The 22,633-nt window shown below is 37.9% G+C and overlaps 1 protein-coding gene across 3 annotated transcripts in view; it reads left to right on the top strand.

Annotated features, from left to right (window-relative positions):
• The window catches only part of RERG (RAS like estrogen regulated growth inhibitor), a 117,488-nt gene that overhangs the window by 80,233 nt on the left and 14,622 nt on the right, over window positions 1-22,633 (top strand). For all 3 annotated transcript variants that reach the window (XM_030322334.2, XM_030322332.1, XM_030322333.2), the window contains exon 3: window positions 22,033-22,089. In XM_030322334.2, the coding sequence (XP_030178194.1) occupies window positions 22,033-22,089 (57 nt within the window). The remainder of the gene's footprint in view (window positions 1-22,032; window positions 22,090-22,633) is intronic.

The raw sequence follows: 22,633 nt of genomic DNA, 5'->3' as shown, positions 1-22,633 counted from the left end.
TTGCTTGAAATTCTCGAGAAAGAACAGAGCTGAGGTTCATACCCAAGTCTTACCATTCCAAGGACCGGGTATTGTCCTTCCCTATACCAGGGCTTCACCCAAAGAGCTTGTAAACACACTTTCTGTGTGATTGTAGGCTCCTGTAGCTGGTATAAGTTTCTCTAAAACAACCTAATGTCAATCTTATGTCTTATTCTGCATTCTGACATGAATTTAAAGTAGTCAATTTTATGTGCATTTCATCTGAAACTTTTAGTGGATTTATGGTCCACGGTCGGCTTTTGCTGTGCCCCCTCTCCACTCCCTGGTGTGAGATATAAAATACACAAGCTTATATCAAGCATTGGAAGCTCGTTACCACTTCCTGGCAGGTGTCTGCTGGCATTGGCATTCAGGCACAGCCCTCCCTCTGTGTAGCCACACCAGTGATGAACTTGAGCACATTTTCTGTTGAAATCCCCCTGTCAGACTATAGAATATGCTCAGGCCCACTGGCTCTTGAAGGCATACCCTGGGCGCTTTCTGAGCCATGGAACAAGCTTTTAGAGATGCCGTGGGTCCTATTTGGACAGTGGTTCCGAGAACCTGTTTGAAATCCATAAGCTGGGTCATCCCATGAGGTGCCCCTGCTGTTCCTCCTTAGCCGCAGGGGATTTGGTAAGGGCTCTGAGGGCCAGGACAGGCTGTGGAGGAGAGGTTCTTCCCCCTTGTTCTAAATCCACTAAGGCTAACTAGAGATTCCTCTGACCTTTTCTCCAGCCCCACATTTCTGGCTCAGCCTAAGAGGGAGGGAGGTATAGGCTCATATCAAAATTTCACCTGCTTTTCTCTCTGTGTTTTTCTCTTCCTGTTATAAAAACAGCATTTTTCTCAGGCATCTGAGAATAGGGGTGTTTGGGAGTTGGGGGTAGACAGGGTTCTGGCTAGAATCTAATTATTAATGCCAAAATCCTGGCTTCTGGGTGCTCCAATCCGGGAATTAATATCTGATTTCTCTTTGTGTTCTTGCTCTGGTTTACCTTTCCTTGGGTGAGTGGAAGTCAAGGTCTCATTTAAAGGGGGAAAGAGAGTGGGGGGAAAAAATCAAGACATTTTCTACTAAAAAAAGCCACACATGCATTTAAGTAAATGCTTCACCACATTATCTCTCACTCTTATCTTACAACTTTCTGTCATTTCATTCTGGTCTTGTCACTGTAGCATTACACATTCAAACTATATTTAGCATACTGCTAAATAGTAGCTGAATATATCATTAAGTTTGTGTGATTCATAATGTCATCTTCAAACACAACGATGACTGACAAATGTTTAAAATGGGCACATCACTGTGAATTGTTATGTGATTCAGAACCATTTGATAACAGCCTCAAAGCCTAGATTTACTTCTCCATTTCCTCCCGTCTGTATTCTCTTGAGCCCACTTGCATTGAGCTGTCATTCACACCACTCCATCGCCAATGATTTCACACAGCTAAATCCAATTCTCCATCCCTCTCTTACTTGCAGCATTTGAAATGGTTCATCAATCCCTTCTTCACACACACACACACACACACACACACACACACACACACACCAAACACAAAAAAACCTTTCTTTGTATAGCTCCCAGGACTTGGAACCTCCAAGTCTTCCTCCTACATACCTTCCTAGTCACCTTCACGGGTTTTTACCTCATCAACTTCACTGCTAAAAGAGGTACCCCCAAATTCAGGGAGCTCCTATATCTCTACTGCCTTCAGGTGACTTCATCCAGTCTTGTGTCTTTAAATACCATCTTTATACTGACATATTTGCAGATTTGCCTCCCTAGATTGGATCTCTGCCCTCAGCTCCAGACTCTTCCATCCCACTGCCTCCTAACGTCCCCATTGCACGTCTAAAGGATATCACACACTTGCCATGTTTGAAATTGGCTCCTGATCTTCCCTCTACAATCTTCTCTACCTGTATAGTCTTTCCTCATCTGCGCAAATGGCACTTTATCTTTCCCGTTTCTTAGTCTATAAACCTCGGAATCATTCTCCACTCTTTTCCTCTCACACTCTTTAGCGAGTTCAAAAGCAAATTTGATTTTCCTCACCAACTCCGCTGCTCTGCCCTGGTCCTACTGCCATGATCTCGGTTATCACAATAACCTCTTAATTACTCTCCTTCTCCTTTCCTTTCTTAGCCTTTATAGGGATCAAATCACATCCCCTCTTTCCTCACCATGGTCTGATGTTTCTCTGTCTCCAGTCAACATCTGTACACTCACCTACATGACTCTGCAGGACCCCACCACTGTTCATTTTCTTCTTCCCTTCCACTCCTCCCTTTGTTCTCTCTACTCCAGTCACAATGGCTGCCTCCTATTATTTAAACATACCGAGTGCCTTTATTCCTCAGGGCCTTTACATTTGTTCTTTCTTCTGTCTGAAACATTTCCCCCCAGATATTTAGACGGGTGACTCCATTACCCACTTTGCATCTCTTCCAGGATAACATCTTTCCAGTAAAGCCTTCCTTGATCACACTTTTGAAAATAGTACCCCGTTCCAGCTCCTCCACTCCCCTCTTCTCTGCTTTACTTTTCTGCATAGCATATCACCATATAACACACTATTTATTTACTTGTTTTATTTTATTTTATTTTGTTTTATTTTATTTTATTTATCTGCCCTCCTGTACTGGAATCTAAGGACCATAAATCTTGTGGGATGAGACTATGCTCTGTCTGTTTACATCTCTAGATCTTAAGGGAGCTTGGCACATTGTAGTTGCTCAATAAATATTGAGTGGATTAATGAACAAACAACCTTGGGCCAGTACTGTTACTCAGCAACCAGCTCAGTGACAACACATAATAGTTATTACTAAAAATATGTTGCATTGATGTAATGAAATGGGTTAAACCTATGAGAATTTGTCTTGAACTCTGAAACACAGAAAAAATATACACTTTATTTTTTCTATAGCTTGTGTCTTTGTTCTGAGATTTTCTGTGGAAGGAACCATTAATTATTATTGAATTATCCTTTAGTGAGCTTAAGTACAAGCCTGGTAACATATACTGGATAAAGGCCTTTGTTAATAGCTACTAACATGAGCTACCACTTTAATATACTATTCCGACCATTAGTGCCCAGCAGAGTTTTAGAAAACATGTACTAAAGATCACTGAGCCAAATCCTTTGGATTTGAAATTAAGGTTCTGTCACTCTATTCTGCATCCAAATGTATTCCCTGCTATGGTACAGATTGCTTTTCTATCCCACACTATGAAAAATGGGTTTGGAACAGCTAGAAAAGAGTTGGTTAAGTTGTGTGCTTCTGCCAATATACGCATCAAATTTGGGCCAATTATTTCAAAATGAAAACATAACAGATGACAATATAGTTTTAGAAAGTGTGTATAAAGACATGCCAGTGAATTTTTTAGATGGTTTAACTTATCTAATTAGAAGAGCTAGTATTACATTTTTTATTTCTTTTATCCCATCCAAAGTATTCTCCTGGGATCCAAAATATTATTGTTATCCAGAAAAACTGCTTGAAAAATGAAAATGAGAAAAGACTAATTGATAAATCACCACCAAATAGTCCATAATTGACAATTAAATCACACCATGTGAGTCTTATCAACCGTATATTCATCTTAGGATCATGTATATAATAAATGAACATGACAATGATTTGGTGAGCTTTCAAGATGAATTTATTTCAGAACAAAAGGAACAAAACAGATAAAGAATAAAGTGGAATCTTTTCATAAAATACTCCAGTGAGTGACATAGAAACTTTGTTTCCTGTCCATAAATTTCTAGCTGTTACAATTTGGTTTTTCTTGACAACTTACTCTTAGAGAAATTGCTAGCAAGAGAATATGTTTGTGTCATTTGTGTTGAAAAAATAAGATTAGGAAAGTGAATCTGGAGTATAACTTCTCAATTTGAATAAATCGATGGGTCAAATATAACACATGTAAGGTTATGACTCTATGAAAAAATGTGAACACACTTTATTAATAGAAGATAATCAACAGTTTATGATTATGTATATACATATATAACATATATATATAAAATACATCAACTAGATATTCTTGTAAAATATGTAAATTGAAGTAATATGAGTAATTTGGAAAAGTTAGAAATAAACTAAATGAGACTAATGGTAGAATAGTAAATATTATCAACTGAATTCTGTTTCCAACCATACAGTGTTGATGTAGATCAGCGAAATTCATCTTTACATTGCATACGTAAAAATATGTGAATAATGCATTACTTAAAAATTCTAGAATAAAGGTAACTCATGGCTGAGCTAGAAGAAGAGTGAGAATATTAAAGAGGCAGAAAAGAACAACAGGGTGAAGAAGCTCTGAAGCCCACTTACCATGTAAAAAAGCTGGGCAACCTTTCAATTTCAGCCTTGAAATGTAAAGAGCTTCTAAATCATCACTTCTATCCTTACAGCAAGAGAAGAGCTGAACAAACAAAATCAATTACTTTTCTTGGAACAGTAAAAAAAAATGAAGTTGCGGAGCAATCTACCATATCCTGAAATCTGGAGAGGAGCAAATATTGAAAATCATAGCCAAGATTAGCTTATCTGGGCAGAAACTAACGGAACTGTGAACTGTTCTCTGTGGATTGTAGACAACATGCAAGAATGGATGGGTAATGTAAGCAGAAAGATAGAAACTTTATGAAAGAATCAGGAGGTTATGCTGAAAAGGAAGAACTTTGTAAAAGAAATGAAGAATGCCTTTGATGGATTCACCAGTAGGCTGGACACAGCTGAGGAGAGATTCAGTAAGCTTTAACATATGTCAATAGAAATTTCCCAAGCTAAAACGTAAAGAGACAGACTATCTAAGAACCATAGGATAATCCCCCCCAAAAGTATAAAATGCACACAGTTGGAATTCCATAAGGAAAATAAAGAGAATGGGGCAGAAGATATATTTGAGATAATGATGACTAAAAATGTTCCAAAACGAGTAATAGACACCAAAACTACAGTTCCAAAAGTCTCAGAGAACACCAAGAAGGGTGAATACCAAAAAATCTACATGAAAGCACATCATACTCAAACCGCAAAAAACCAAAGACAAAGAAAATACCTTGAAAGAAACTGGAATGGAGTGGGGTCATCTTACCTATAGAGGAGTAAGTGTAAGAATTCTACAGTCAACTTTTCATCAGGAACCAAGTAAGAAGAGAGTGTAATAACATATTTTAAAGTGTTGAAAGAAAAAAGAAACCCCAACAACCTAGAATTTTATATTAGAAAGGATGTAAACATAGAAATTATCCTTTATAAGTGAAGATGTAAAGATTTTCTCAAACAGAAACTGACAGAATTCATCACTAGCAGGCTACTGTGCAAGAAATGTACACAGAAGTTCTCCATGAAGAAGAAAATGATACAGGTCAGAAGCTCAGGTTTACAGAAAAAAAGAAAAGCATTGTAGAAAGAATAAATGCAAACAAAATAGAATCTTGTATGTTTCTTATTCTTAATTGACTTCATAGATAACTATTGTTCAAAGTAACAGTGGTAATAATGTACTGAATAATTATAGCATATGGGCAAGTGAAATGAGTCACAGTGATGCCATAAGAGATGAAAGAGAGGTATTGGAAATATCCTGTTATAAAGTAACTTGCATTACTTGCGAAACAGTATAGTTTTATTTTATTCTATTTTATGTTAGTACTTTATTTTACTTAGAGAGTGTGTGCATGCAAGCAGGGGAGGGGTATGAGGAGGGGGAGAGACAGAATCTTAAGCAGGCTACGTGCTTAACAAGTGACAATACCAAATGCTGACAAAAATAGCAACAGAAACTGTCATTCATTACTCGTGGGAATGCAGAATGGTACAGCCACTTTGGAAAACAGTTTTGCAGTTTCTTACAAAGCTAAACATAATCTTACCATAATCCAGGAATCGTGCTCCTACATATTTACCCAACTATCTGATAACTTCTGGCTACATAAATACCCTCATGTGAATGTTTATAGCCAAAACATTATTGCTCCAAATTGGAAGCATCCAAGATGTTCTTCTGCTGGTGACTGGATAAACTAACTGTGGTATATCCATACAACGGACTACTCAACCATAAACAGAAATAAACTCTTGAGCCAGGACATGACACAGAAAAACCTTAAATGCATAGTGCTAAGTAGAAGAAGTCAGACTGAACTGTATAATTCTAATTATGACTTGGCATATTGACTAGTGGATAGGCGTGAAGGAGAAGCCATCTGGCTTCACGTTTTTTCCTTTCTGTAGTACTAGAATTGTTCCCTTGTCGGTCCTCCTGTCTCCAGTCTTACCTACATTCCCCCTTGTTCATCTTGGTACTGAAACAGCAGTGACCTTTATGAAACAAAAAAGATGATCGTGACATCTTTGTGTTTATAGTACTTTAATGGCTTCTCATCATGTTAAGCCTAATTTGAAATTTCTTAGTTTGGGTTATCAGCTTTTCAGAATGTGAGTACTTTTCCGGCCCATCTCTCCCAATTCCTCTCACTTCCACTCTTATTTTGCCAGACTCTAGTTCTCCATACATACTATGAATTTTTAAGTTTCCATTGTTTTGTTTTTGTTTTTGTTTAATGAAGCTAAAAAGATAGGAGTAGGATTGGTGGTTCGTGCTGCAAATGAGACATCTATAGGTAGATGTCTGGGCTACAGTCATAGCAACAGCCTATTAAATCTCTGTGTGAAGCAAATGGAGTCTGGGGTACAGGGCATACATGAACAGAGTAACTTGTAAGCTCCCTGTTTCTTTACAAAAGAGGGAGATTATATGAGATATCCCTTTGCTTCTCTGGGATACTTAGTCATTCTGAATCACTTTTATGTCCCAACAAAGTCCAAATGTTTTCAGTTGCCAGTTTCTCATGTGCTCTAGTAAAAACGAAGCATAGAAAAAATTAAGACATTAACACCATATGTATGTCCTCTTTCATAAAAAATGTAAGTTAAAAATACAAATTTTAGGGAGCCTAGGTGGCTCAGTCAGTTGAGCATCTAACTCTTGATTCCAACTTAACTCATGATCTCAGGGTCATGGGATCGACCCCCACGTTGGGCTCCATGCTGAGCATGGAGCCTGCTTAAGATTCTCTCTCTCTCTCTCTCTCTCTCTCTCTCTCTGCCTCTGTCCTTTCTATTATTGCATACATGTACATTGTCTTTTTAAAATAAAAAAATACAAATTTTATACCCAAATCCCTTTATATCCAAATTCCTTGAAAACTTAGAAAAATACTCAATATAGTACAGATAATTCTATTTAAATGTAATGCTTTGAGATAAAATATTATTTTTAATAAAAAACATAATAAATTATAAATTATTAAGTTAAAAATTCAAGTTTGGAAAATCTAGTAATTTAATGCTTAAGCATCACTCATAATTAAAATGAATAATAATTTTCAACTTAAACAAAACTGGTTTGAATTTTTGGGCACAGAATCCATAGCTTTCGGTTTATTAACCCTCAAGATACAAGCCAAAAGACAAAGCCAAATCAGCTGATTATATATTCCAAACTTAATTCCTCTTATTTCTGTTTTCAGTTTAAATTCAGGAAGAGTTTATTGTTATTGAATCATACAAGTTAATTTTTTTATTTCGAACATCTCTTTTGTTGTTGTTTTACATCCTTTATAAGCATTCCCTAACCTCTACTCCCTATCAAACATGCTAGGAATTATAAGTCATGATTCTGCCATTTTCCCATTCTCATTTGTCATCCTAAACCCAGTTATCAGTATCAAATTAACCTTTACCTTCCTACCTTTTAGGACTTGGGATGCACTGAAGCCAGACTCCCAGGCTAGGTTTTCAGAGACAAGTGTTTGCCTCATAATTCTTAGAGACTATACCATTTATCCTTAAGAAATTCCTCGTGAGGAGAACTGACATCTATTCTCTAACTCTTTCTCAGAGTGATAATTTTGTCAGAATGCAGGACAGGTCAAAATTTCAGGCTTAACCATAATAATTTAAAAGCAATTTCTAGACCCCCATCTGGAACTAATTTATGTCTCATTTTAATTTGTGGTGTTATAAAGCATTCACTTTTATATTGCGTTAATTTTAAATTTCCATTAAATTACTCAATTTCTATGTTTTTATGTGGCTTAAGGGTTTTTTATGTCCAATGATTTTGACCTTCACAGGGAGTAGAGCAAGGCAGGTGGGGGCAGGGCGGGGAGGGGATGGGGTAGGAGACAGACTGCTTCAGAAACTACAGCTATATGGACAAATTTTTGTCCCTTGGCTTAATCTGTTAACTATTTTATAGTTTAGCTAGAAATGTTGAGGAGATGAAGTGGGGAGAACATAGGAAGCAAAAAAGGACATCATGAGATTAAGCTAAACATAGAGTTTTGTGCTAAGTCCTCTTTTCCTACTGTAAACTACCTATATGGGACATCTTAACCATGCCCATTGCATTTACTAATCACTAGAAAGTGTCACTATGGCAATGATCACTCCCTCCAGCTTCAGGAGTATGAAGACGGTTTTCTATGTGATAGCGTCAAGCAGTACTTGGGACGTGATAGATATTTGACAAACATGTTGAATGTATGATAGATGAATGGAAGGATAGAGGATAGATGGATGGATGCATGGATGGATGGATGGATGGATGGATGGATGGATGGAACATTTCTATCTGGAAGTTCTCATTGTGTCTCATGTTCAACATGTTTAAGCCTAACCTCACTTGCTCTTACATCATTTCCTCATTATCTTCTGTCTCAAAGAATAATGCTACCCCAGACTTTTATTTCATATGGACTGACTTCTCTACCTCACTCTCTATAGCTAATCAATGAACAATTTCTATAGGTAACCAGTTCATACTGAGCCATACCCCTACTCAAATTGCTGTGTGTTCATAGACTTCAGAGTGAAATCTAAACTCCTCAAGGTGACATATAAGCATCTTCCTAGTCTGGTTTCTGAAAAAGCTCACAAGTACCTTCCACATAGCTCCACCCTCAACACCACTCAACCTACCCTGAACCACATGTGATTCCTAACTAAACCAGGCTCTCCCATGAAAGAAGCCTTTGAAGATGATGCTCTTTGCTTGGAATGCTCTGCCTAAATTAGTGAGCTTCAACTCATCCAAGACCCAGCTCAAAATTTAGCTCTAATATAGAGTCATTTCTAATATCTTGCTTAGGGAATCTTCTCTGTCTTGCTTTCTTTGGTGGCTAGCACAGTGCTCAATGAATATTGATCAAATGGATGTGTGTAGAACCCATAGGGGAGTAGGCAGAACAGAAACATTTAATGAGAGAGCCAATGAGAGAGCACTTGAAAATTATTAAATTTAGGTATCAATATTTCTGTTCTGAATGTTGTGTGTACAACTTTGCTCTGAGCCCCTCTCCTTAAGGTCTGGCATTTTAAGTCACAGTTTGCTGGAGTTTATTGATAACTCCTTTCTAGTTCAGCTCCTCAGTTTCATTTAAAATTTTTTTAAAATATTTATTTATTTATTTATTTAGAGAGACAGAGCATGAGCAAGGGAGGGGTAGAGAGAGAAGGAGACACAGAATCTGAAGCAGGCTCCAAGCTCTGAGTTATAAGCACAGAGCCCGACGTGGGGCTCGGACCCACGAACTGTGAGACAATGACCTGAGCCGAAGTTGGATGCTTAACCGACCAAGCCACCCAGGCACCCCAAGCTCCTCAGTTTCAAAGCATGCCTTCCCACTACAGGCCCTGAGATTCAAAACTGGCGCATTCTTGGTCTCAGCTGCCACTGACAGTTGTTAGTCCCTCACCTGCCGTGACCTACTAGACCAGGCCTCAGTGCCAAGATCTCCATAGTTCACTTTGATTTCAGGCAAAATGGCCCATGTTTCTTAGACGAGGTTAGAATAATCACAGAAAAGAGAGGACTATTAGAAATAAGAACATGAACTTGGGGGTTGGTGGTTTAGGAAAGACCCAGGAATAAAGTGTGAAGGAACAGAAGTGTTGGACCCAGGAGGTGGGGGAATAGGGAAATTTGATTCAGAGTTTTGATTGACAGGAGGCTAATAGAGGTCTAGGTGACAGAGCAAAGAAAGTGAAACTGAACTTCCTCTTATATTTTAGGTAAACCTTCTGGTTGGCTGTCTCTAAGATGGAACAGATGTAGTTATAGGATTGATGCTTTATACATACCACCCTGATGTTGTCTATTACATTTTCTCTTCCATAAAACACAAGTGTTTCCCGCCCCCACCCCGATCTTTTTTATTTTTCCTGAAAGATGCAAAGACCCAAACTCTCATCTCCTAAAGAATAGAAACTGTATCTTATTTTTTTGCCATTTTGCCTAAAATGGTTTCTGACATTCTGTTTTTTGTTGCTGAAAGAATGAACTTGCTAATGACTGAGGAAACTAGTGAGGAAACAGTTGCTTATCACATTCCACTTTATGTCTATATCATTATCTACTTGTTTTCCTCCTTTGCTGCATCCTTAAAGACCTTCTCAAGAGAAAAACAAAAATCTTATTTATATAAGAGTTTCCTTCTTGAAATTCATATTCTTTCTCCATGTTGCCATGGTTTCTGGTCATGGATGTTCCCTCCACTAAGGATGAAGAAATCCAGTCATGAGCAAAAAGTGTACTTTTCAAAGCATGCCTCTTCATAAAAAGTATGCTCATCTGGAAAATACTATCAGCCATTCAGAATTATATCATATCCATTGAAATATTAAAATATAGTGGTATGTATTGAATATTGGGGGAAAATGAGTTTTAAAGTATACAAACCTGGGCTCAATCTCAGATCTGTCACTTCACTGCTTTGTAAAATAGACAAGTTTATTTACTTTTCAGTTCAGATTTCTTAATGTAAAATAGGACCATTCATTCCTACTTTTAAGAGTGTTTTGAGAAATAAATAAGCTCGTAGTCAGTATTCAATACAAACTTCAGTACAAACTCCCCTTCTGATATTTAGCATTCCAGAATTCCCATTCATGTTTGAATTTAGAACATAACTAAAGCCTAAAGACATTTTTAAAACTGTTTTCATGTTTATTTATTTTTGAGAGAGAGAGGCAGAGACAGGAGAGACAGAACATGAGTGGGGGAGGGGCAGAGTGAGGGAGACACAGAATGTGAAGTAGGCTCCGAGGCTCTGGGCTGTCAGCACAGAGCCCGACGTGGGGCTCGAACCCACAAACTGTGAGATCATGACCTGAGCTGAAGTTGGATGCTTAACCAACTGAGCCACCCAGGCACTCCAAGCCTAAAGATATTTTTGAAGAGTATATACATTTTTAATCCAAGAGCTAATATCACTAATACAGTAGAACCTTGGATTGCGAGTAACTTGTTTTGCGAGTGTTATGAAAGATGAGCAAGCATTTCTATTAAGTTTTAACTTGATAAAGGAGCGATGCCTTGAGTCGTATGTGACACCAAACATCACATGATCACAACTGAGCCATTGTTCTTTTCTCTGTCTTTCGCTATGGGATGGTGGGTGATCATCTCCCATGTTTGGACGCTCCGTCTCAGGCCACGGTGTTTGGCAGAAATCAGTAATTTTTCAGAACATTGGAAGGTACCCACAACTGGCACTAGTGTATTTTTTGTCACTTCAAAGCACCTATGGACAGTCCATTACTTTTCCATACAAGAGTAACCTTAGGAATGCTTCGCTTTATTGTAGGCCGGGCTGCCTACAGATATAGACCTTTTCCTCTGTGGTCTTATTGCCAGTTACATTAAATACAGTATATGACAAGAGTTCATTCATACTGTACTGTAGTCAACATCTGTTAGTGATAGTGAAGGTCATCCTACACAGTAACCCTCCTCTCTCTGGTCTCCCTCATACCAGCCACGAAGGTTTTCAAAGGTAAGTGTAGGTTAATTTGCTTACTTTATATTTTGTATTTTCTTTGTTATTTTGTATTATAGCATAGTATTGTAATCATTTTTATATGAATACTTTTGGGTTGTGGAACAAATCACCTGAGTTTCCGTTACTTCTTATGGGGAAATTCGCTTTGATATGCAAGTGCTTTGGATTACAAGCATGTTTCTGGAGCAAATTGTGCTTGCAAACCAAGGTTTTACTGTATATGGATTCTTGGCTCCACAAATTTGGTGGATCTTGCCCTTTTCAGTCCATCAAGTTTGCAATGGACTCCTGAACTAGACATTGGACCAGTGAAATGGTGGTAGATAGTCAATGGAAATTCCTTCAAGGGACTTGTTTTTTAAATAATAAAGACACCCTAGAGTACAGACCTAAGTACAACGGTAATATGGGAGTCAAATAATTTACCCAGGTTTTAATTGTTTTCTCGTTTATATCTCAAATATTTATTGAGCACATGTCACATATCAGGCAGTGTGCCAGCCACCAGAGATGAAGATGAATAAGGCTACAATCTCAGAATCTGTAAGACATACAGGAATATAACTTCATATTTATAAGGCAGTTGCACGCTGCCTAAGTTGTTCTATAGTTGTCCTATAATAGAGAAGAAACAAATGACAATTTCATGTCATACAAGGAGTGATTAATGGTTGGGGAAGGCCAGGGAAGACTTTAAAGGAGGTGGTCCTTCACTAGTTACCACAGACCGAAATGCGGTGAATAGTAACACTATCTATGAGTCTGCAGCTTTCTAAATTCATCTGTCTTTGCCCCTTTCTTTGATCTACCAAAGTAGTTCTATCTCCTACTTAATATGCTGACTCGTTTTTAGCATATTTGGACTTTCAGGGGTGCCAGGTTAAAAAGGAAATGAGCCTGACAGTATTTATGGAGCGCCCAAAAGAAGCTATGGTCTTGCCTTGTATTTAAAATAGTAGCAATAGATCCTAAAAGACACCTTAAAGAAACATAAAGTCAACTACATTGAAATGATGAAGCAAAACTGCATCATGAGGATGATTACAATGTCTTATGTACGGTTTTATCCACCATGGATTACAGCATGAATAGTGTTTAGTGCTCCACATGGAGGCAATAAAAGAAGCTCATGAATGTTCAGAAGCTTATGTCTAGAAAGTCATTTTTTTCCTAGAGACACTTCAGGCTTTATTTATTTATTTTTTTTTTTAATTTTTTTTTTCAACGTTTATTTATTTTTGGGACAGAGAGAGACAGAGCATGAACGGGGGAGGGGCAGAGAGAGAGGGAGACACAGAATCGGAAACAGGCTCCAGGCTCCGAGCCATCAGCCCAGAGCCCGACGCGGGGCTCGAACTCCCGGACCGCGAGATCGTGACCTGGCTGAAGTCGGACGCTTAACCGACTGCGCCACCCAGGCGCCCCTTCAGGCTTTATTTTTGCCAGAGATTTGATTTTAATCTTTTGTAATGAAGTAGCGTAATCAAAGGACCCTATATCGAGGCTCCTGGGTGCCTCAGTTGGCTAAGCATCCGGACTCTTGATTTCAGCTCTAGCCATGATCTCACAGTTGGTGGGATTGAGCCCTGCCTCCGGCTCTGAGCTGGCAGTGTGGAGCCTGCTTGGGATTTTCTCTCTCTCCCTCTCCCTCTCTGTCACTGCCCCTTCCCAGCTCACATGCCCTCTCTCTCTCTCTAAATAAACATTTTTAAGAAGTACCCTATATGTAAAGTATATGCAATTTTCACTCCCAAAATTTTCAAATTAAGAGCTTAATAACAGGAGAGGAGTATATTACCAGGAATTGTAGGCCGTTTGATGACAAATTTCTCACCTGTAAAAAAAGAAGATTCTATTAAATGAGTCAGGGTGAGTCACTGAAAGAATGTGGATGGGGCGCCTGGGTGGCTCAGTCAGTTGAGTGACCGACTTCAGCTCAGGTCATGATCTCACGGTTTGTGAGTTTGAGCCCCGCGTCTGGCTGTGTGCTGACAGCTCGGAGCCTGGAACCTGCTTCGGATTCTGTGTCTCCCTCTCTCTCTGCCCCTCCCCGACTCACGCTCTGTCTCTCTCTGTCTCAGAAATAAATAGACATTAAAAAAAAAAAAAGAAAGAATGTGGTTCCTGGGATCAGACCAGGGTGCACACATATTTGAGGAAGAAATGTAAATTATCTGAGCTTCATTTTCTTTGTTATTGCACACAGATACATATACATAGGCCTAAGTATATACATATACATATATTCGGTGCTATAGGACAATGAAGGGTAAAGACACACATTTGTCCCTGGAATAACGCAGGGGTTAGTGACATTAACCCCCCCCCCCGTGCAGTTGAGAGTCCGTAAACTTAACTCCCCCAAAACTTAACTACTAATAGTCTACTAATAGTCTACTGTTGAGCAGAAGCCTTACCAATACCATTAATAGTCAATTAACACATATTTTGTGTGTTATATATCATGTATTGTATTCTTACAATAAAGTAACTAAAGAAAAAATGTTATTGGAAAAATCATGAGGCAAAGAAAATAAATGTATGGTACTGTACTGTATTTATTGAAAAACTGTGCACGTAAGTGGACCCACACAGTTCAAACCTGTGTTGTTCAAGGGTCAACTATGTATGTAAAGATATGGCATAACACCCGACCTAATAGTGCATTCTCAATAGATGAACATGGATAGTGATACTAACAATACTGCATTATTTTTAAATGCTTTCCCATCATAATGTTTATGATATTGCTTAAGCACATCAGTGTTTAATGAAGTGAGAAAAACAATTCCCAAGTTGTATTAAACTCTCTCACCCTTGTATTGTTCATTATTTTTCACATACATCATTGATTGTGACATTCATAAAATTCAAACTGAAAGCAATTTACTGTTGATTTGGCCACCCGTGTTGGCTTAGGAATACACACCATTGCCTCTTGTTTTCTGCTGGCCAAGTAAAGATTCTGTAAATTCTGTACTGAAGTAGAAAGGGGGAGAAGACGGGGAGAGAGCTACTCTATCTCCCAGCTGCAGCATAGTTTTGAGAAGTTTCACATTTAGAATGCTGTGAAAGTTTATTATAATGTTTCCATGTGGTTTTCAAGGTTTAAGAATTCTATGAAACATTGAAAAATTTTGTTGTAAAAAAAGAGAAAATTTGAATAACAAGTTGTGAACATACTTACAACCGATAGTGGACTATGACTGTGTGTATTGTCCACATTTGCCTTCTTTTCCTGTAACAAAAATAGTTGTTTATTTTTCACAGAATAATTGACACTCTGTGACATAATTGTTCTGAATTTAGCATACTCTTATGGAAGGTCATTAAAGACTAGTTCATTGCCTTACAACTTAAAAGTAACTATATATGGGGTACCTGGGTGGCTCAGTCAGTTAAGCATCCATCAGACTCTTGATTTTGGCTCAGGTCATGATCCCAGGGTCGTGGGATCAAGCCCCACATCAAGCTCTGTGCTGAGAGCTGCAGCCTGCTTGGGATTTTCTCTCTCCCTCTGCCTCTCTCTGCCCCTTCCCCACTTATTCTCTCTCTCTCTCTCTCTCTCTGTCTCTCTCTCTCTCTCTCTGTCTCTCTCTTTCTGAAAATAAATAAACTTAAAAAAAAAGTAACTGTGTATTTTTATGAAGGTCCTGCAGGTTACAGAATGAAAACCATACACATCACTTAATATATATTCATAATAACTTTTCATTATGATATGAATGTAGTAGATAACAAGCACAATCTTTGAGTCTGCCTTAAATCAATGGTTTTCACTGGGTGTGTTATCAGGATTATAGATAAAATCCAAAAGGAATTCAGGTGATGAAGTTCTTTGAAGTACTTAATTGAACCACAGATTCTTTACCTGTCTTAAAAAAATATCTGAACTGGCCATTTGAAACATGTGTAGCAGGCTTTTTCCAGAACAATCAGTCGACCACAATTCCATAAGCTTATTTTAATTTTCCCATGATAAATGCTTATTGTTGCGTGCTGCTGAGTTTTGAGATAGATTTGTTCAGCAGCAATAACTAATAGAAAGAAAGGAAAGGTTTCACAAAGGAGGTTATATTTGAATTAGATTTTGAAGGATGATTAGGATTTTATTAGTTGGATAGGGACCTTTGAGGCAGAGGTAACAACATGATTAGATGCGTTAGGAGTTGAATGTGCGTGATATTAAGTAGTACAGTCAGTCTGCCGGGCTGACGTAAGCTTAAGGAGTGCTACTGAAAGTAATTGAAATTCAGGTTGCACAGGTCTGTGGGGATCAGAGGAAGGAAAGGAATCAACTCTGACCCACAAGGTGGCTAGCCATCTGTTACAGATGAGAAAGCCGAAGTTTGGAGAGGACAGGTAACTGGAAACTACTTTAACTGATAGAGCATTCAGTACACATCAGTGAAAAGACATGGATGTTCCCTTCAGACAAAAGGACTAGATTTTTACAGTAAGGATGCTTCTTTAAAGGACCTATAGAGAAGAACAATAATCACAAATATTTAGGCGGTCATATATGCTTAAGTAGCCACGGAACAATTGTATTATATACATTGTTAATCAGGTTATTTCATAAACGATATAAGTGAAAAATAATGACGTAACAAGAATTTTTTTTAAGAATTTGGGCCTAGGGGCACCTAGGTGGCTCAGTGGGTTGAATGTCCAACTTCAGCTCAGGTCATGATCTCTCCGTTTGTGAGTTCAAGCCCCGCCTGAGGTTCTCTGCTGTTAGCATAGAGCCCACTTTAGATCCTCTGTCCCCATCTCTCTCTTCCCCTCCCTGGCTCATGCTCTTTCTCTCTCTCTCAAAAATGAAAATAAACATTAAAAAAAGTAAATGTAAGTAAAAAGTAACAATTGAAAGCTCTATTGGAATCTCTAGAGTATATTTTTAAATGTCTTTAAGAGCAAAAGAATATCATGTGTGTTAGTTTTCATTTACCTCAAAAGTTCATTTCTGGGACGCCTGCATGGCTTAGTCCGATAAGTATCCGACTTTGGCTCAGGTCATGATCTCATGATCACACAGTTCACCATTACAGTTCATGGGTTGGAGCCCCACATAGGGCTCTGTGCTAACAGGTCAGAGCCTGGAGCCTGCTTCTGATTCTGTGTCTCCCTCTCTCTTTGCCCCTCCCCTGCTCACGCTCTGTCTGTCAAAAATAAATAAATGTTAAAAAAAAAAAAAGTTCATTTCCAAAAGTTGATCTACTGTACGGATCATATCCATTGAATTTTCATTTTAAAATATTATTCTGATCACGAAAGTTGGTACTTTCAATGTCCTCCTCATCTTGATGATGACATCAGAAATTATTTTGAATAACTAGCCCAGAGTTGTTAATCTATTTTGAAATGACATAACTATTTTAATGTAGAAATAATGCCTTTTAGCATTTGCTTATAAATGAAATATTATCATTGGATTAAATTCTACTTCGTGAATTTTCCATTTTGTTAAAACCAACTTTCATAGGTAATCGTGAAATGCAATTCCAGTAATATAAAAAATAAACCACATAAAATGAAGAATTATTCATGTTGGTTATAAATTAGGCAAAATGTTCTTCTCTAGATCGACTTTGAGACATGTTCACCTATTCAGTGGAAAGGTAGGTTTTCAAGGCAATGGGAAGAAAATAAGATATTTCAGAATGCAGAAACTTAACTGCAACCAATCTTAAAACTTCAGGGAAAACAAGATCTTATAACAGATTGCCAGTGGAAATAAAGTTTAGCAAAACCACCCTTTTGCATCAAAAGAAAACCTTTGCTCAGGATACTTGGGATAAAGAGGACCAGGTATTCAAAAGAAAAGTAAATCAATTTTGTATTAACCATTTGAGTAAACTCCAGAAGTATAATTTGTAGAAGGATCATGGAATAGCCATTAGAAGGCATTCAGATTATATGTTAATATCACCTTTCAAGAAAAAGTCGTAGAAAGATGGCATGGTTCTGTTGTGGATTCTCTTGGATTGTTTTTTCTGCTTATTCTCTCAATGCCTGGTTATTGTTTAACTGTTAAGAAGAGTGAGGGGCGCCTGGGTGGCGCAGTCGGTTAAGCGTCCGACTTCAGCCAGGTCACGATCTCGCGGTCCGTGAATTCGAGCCCCGCGTCGGGCTCTGGGCTGATGGCTCAGAGCCTGGAGCCTGTTTCCGGTTCTGTGTCTCCCTCTCTCTCTGCCCCTCCCCCGTTCATGCTCTGTCTCTCTCTGTCCCAAAAATAAATAAACGTTGGAAAAAAAAAAAAAAAAAAAGAAGAGTGAGCTGTGACCTGAAGTGATCAATCTTTCTCATCTATTTAAGAAGTATTTTATAGTCTACTGTGTGCCAGACACTGTTCCAGATACTAGAGAACAGTGATAAATCAAACAAATGTAATGCCCTTATGAATATACATTCTAAAGAAGGAATCAAGTAAAATAATAATAATAATGATAATAATAATAAAATAATGATAATAGTAAAATAGCATTTCAGTTGTTTTTATCATCACTATTATTATTATTAGTGGTGGGGATATTAACAATAGTAATAGTAGATTTATGGAATGTCTGACTGGGACAGTGGCAAGAAATGACCTCATCTCCTATTCCACTCACTGTTGCCATTCTGATTTAGCCACACCAGTGGGTCAGCTTGTTGTTCCCTGACCATATCATGCATGCCTTCCTGCTTTAGGGCCTTTGCACTGGCTTCTCCCTCTCCTTCAAACACTCTACCCCCAGAAATCTTCTCTCATCTGTTTCTTACACCACCTCCTCAATGAGGATTATCTTGGTCACCCTATCTTAAATAATAACTCTTACATCTTCCTACCCCAATGCCAATACCCTTACCTTGTTCTACTTCCTTTCCCATAGCACTTACTACCTCTAATGTATTATGTAACGTATTTATTATTTTTATTTTTTATCTGTCTCCTCCTGGTAGAGTATAAGCTCTGTAAAGTCAGAGATCTTTGAATTGCTTATTGGATTATTCCAAACACCTGAAACAGAACCTGATACAGAGTAGGCACTCAGTAAGTATTTATTCAGTGAGATGAGGTCAAGAAGAATTTGAGGAAAAAATGTGGCATGAGATGGCTTAAGTTTTAGCAGAAACATTGGCTGCTGCATAGAGAGTAGTTTAAAGGAATTCTAGGGATATGGCTGAAGGAGGGACACCCCAAGGAAACAATTGCATTATCGTTAACAGGTGAAAGCACGTGATGAGAGAGTGGTAGTGATGGAGGAGGTGAGACCTGCAAGGTATGTCCCACGTAAAAGTTATATTCCCTAATAATATTCTAATCAAATTTGTGGGTAAATAATACTGAAGATTGATGGTTACATCAGTAGGTGGTGAATGTTATTTAAGCACCTCAAACAACAAAGTAAGTAATCAAGACTTTAACAGCTATCACTTCCACGTATACAACATTATTTTCGTTCTTTAGACTGACAATTTGAAATTAAAATATTTTTTAAAACTTAAAAATACAGACAGTGCATTTGTCTTTTCCATGAATAATCTGTGTAAGAGAGATAAAAACACGTCTTCCAAGAATAAACATAAGGCATGTCAGTTTTTCAGTATGGTTTTGCTGGGGTTTTTTGCTGTATTTGAAATAGACTAAATTTTGTTTAAAAAAACATATGATCCTATTGTCAAAATAGCCATCAAATAATAATGTTCATCTCTTAAAAAGAATATTAGAAATATTTAGATTGACATCAGTGATTAAGCCTAGCAACACTGCCCCATTGGAAAGTACCTTCCTGAAACGGAGCCAATAACCCAGCAGCCAACAGGAGCAGCTTCTCAAAAACAAACATGACATCTCAAAGGTCACCAGAATCCTCTTTGTATTCATAGAACAGCTTCCTTAGAATCCAACCCCAGAGCTAATTTATTCTAATATGAGAAAAAATTCTAACAGGCTCATTCATGTGGCTCATCAGTCTTTGGAATGATAAAAGTCACAAAGGAGACATACAGATGGGTTGGTTATGGGAGGTGGTCTCAGTGACCATGGCAAAAAGAGAAAGCCATTGTTTTTGAAGGAGGAAAAAAGGTGTGTGTATGTGTGTATGAATACATATATTCAAAAGCTAAAACCATTTAAGCCCTAGCACTCTTGAGCTGTGCTGCCTTGACCATTCTTCGGCTTCTCAAAGAATTGCTGTGTAACTGCACAGGGCACTAATCCAGGTTGTTAACTAAGATCCAGACATTTTCAAATGATTCAGTTATGTTCAATATACTCGGTTTTGAAAGGCAATGGAAAGCCTAATGCATTGTAGAAAGATTTCGTTGAGAAGTAATTAAAGTTTAAATGGCCTCAGAATTAGGGAAGTTCAAACTTCAGCTGTGTGAAACTTTATTAATTTTAATACCTCATTGCTTCAGGATGTCAGATGAATGAATTTTTCTGGTCCAAACCTTTCGAGTTAAAACTACGTAACTCTAACAAATGGTAAAACTCAATAGTACAGGCAGTTATGTTTACTAATGTGCTAATCTAAAAACAGAAAAATAATTGGCTACTGCTTACTGCTTCTTACATGCAAAAAAATGCATCCTCAAGAGAGTGAACAGTGACAGACTCTGAAAATTGCAGATGAACCCACAAGTACACTTACTGTGGGAAGTATTATAGGGTCAGTGGCCTTGCTACTTTAGGCACTGCAAATATTTTGGCTTAAATTCAGACTCACACTCTGTAATTAGAAAAAACATTGTACTTTCAGGCTCCAGCCAAGCCACATATGTTTGTGTTCTGTTTTGAGGTTCTCATTGCAAATTGCACTGTGATCTTTCACATAAGGCACTATGGTAGGGATGACAGACTTCTGTTGATCCTAACAGTGGCAACAGACAAAGGACAGACTGATGGCAATACCAGCTGACTAGTTGTATTTCTTCAAGGAGTAGCTTTGGGTTACTACATACAGGGCATTTCAGTAAAAATAAAAATACTCTCATAATAGATTTTTTTTTTACTATAAAATATGATAGACATTGATTCTTTTGTTAGGATCAGTGAGATTCCCGGGAAGACCACTAAAGGTCTTCAGAGGGCTCATGAGGCTGCTGAAATTATCTGCAAAATGTATGTATATACATTTTACCGGGGAAAAGATTCCAAGCTTTCGTTCCATTTTCAAAGTGTCTGTGACACCCCTTTCCAAAAAAAAAAAAAAAAATGTTTTTAAGAAGATTAAAAGCCGCTGCTTTCGCTACACCTATAGGAAAATGTTGAGCATGTGTCCCATCAGGTTTTAAGGACAATAGAGCCTCCTCCAATTTTTCCACTTCTCCTTCTGTCATGGGCTTCCAGTCAAGTATTATCTAAATGGCCCAGGCCTCATATTTAGTTTAGAACAATAGATAAATCACAGGCTTTGGAAGTTGACTGCTTAGACTCAAATCCTGACTTGGCCACTAACTAGCTCAGTGAGCTCAGTTAAATTTGTTAAGTTTTCAGAGCCTCAGTTTCCTTATTTGAAAAATGGGAATAATCACAGTATCTGACTCATAGGGAGGAGGTAAGGGTTGAGAAGATCATGTAAGTGAAGTGTTAGCCCAGTTCCATACCCTAACTCTGACTGTATTATTTCATCAGTGTTGCCTTTGATGAGCTTTAATGAGTACTAATAAAATCCTTAATTTTGAAAATCTGTTTTTTTAATAATACCAATTACCAGCTAATGATCTTTTCATTGCAGTTAAAAATCATGTTTTCAACTCACCTTTGTCAATTGTTAGCAATATTCAAAACTTCAGATGCCTGTATTGTGACACTTTACGTCCAAATTCATTGTTCTGCTAAAAATTTTATATATGGGCATGTTCAAATTGTGATGTCTTTTCTTTGTTTGTTTGTTTTTATCCTATAACTAAGAGAACAAATCTAGCCTGTTGATTAATGCGCCATTAAAACATTATACCAGTTTTTAGGCCACAATATGAAATAGAAAAAGCATCTGAATAAACATAAATGAATGGATTGGGTTTATATGCCAAGAACTATAAAGCACATATAGTTGTCTGGGCTATTTCTCTTTCCATACAAGGATAAGAACTATAAGGAAATTAACAAATTTGTTTGAAATGTTGCTCTTTTCTTCCACAGCTCTTGTAGTGAGATTCCTGACCAAGCGCTTCATCTGGGAATATGATCCCACTCTTGGTAAGTCAAATTTTGTTTCCTCTTCCTTTCCACTCAAAGTTTATGACCCAAAAGAGACAATAACATTTTCTGTTGCAACCTTTTGAAGCACCTACCAGGTGTTTGGGAAGTGCCTTATCAAATCATGCAAAGAAGTCTTTAAAGAAGCTAGCCGTGTGTCTCGTGCTCTCCGTGCTTAGAACCATGCAGGATTTTCATGCCTACATGAAGAAATCAGGTCAAACTGGGGACAAGAAGGGAGTGGGTACCACATGATGTCCATCTGTTGGAAATGTAGCATTGTTTTAATGGGAGAAGGATGCCACAGTGCACAGGCTAATCTGGTGTGGAAGAGAATGGCATGCTGAGGAAGCATTACAATAAAAGAAGCCTTCTGAATGCTGATTCTGGGAAAACATAAAAGTAAACCATATTTCTCTCCAGTGAATCTGATCAAAGCCTATTTAAAAAAGAAAAAAGAAGGGGCGCCTGGGTGGCGCAGTCGGTTAAGCGTCCGACTTCAGCCAGGTCACGATCTCGCGGTCCGTGAGTTCGAGCCCCGCGT

This window comes from Lynx canadensis, chromosome B4, assembly GCF_007474595.2.
Source record: "Lynx canadensis isolate LIC74 chromosome B4, mLynCan4.pri.v2, whole genome shotgun sequence".
Lineage (NCBI taxonomy): Eukaryota > Metazoa > Chordata > Mammalia > Carnivora > Felidae > Lynx > Lynx canadensis.
The sequence above is the reverse complement of the archived record's forward strand: the minus strand, read 5'-3'. Positions and strand labels throughout refer to the sequence as shown.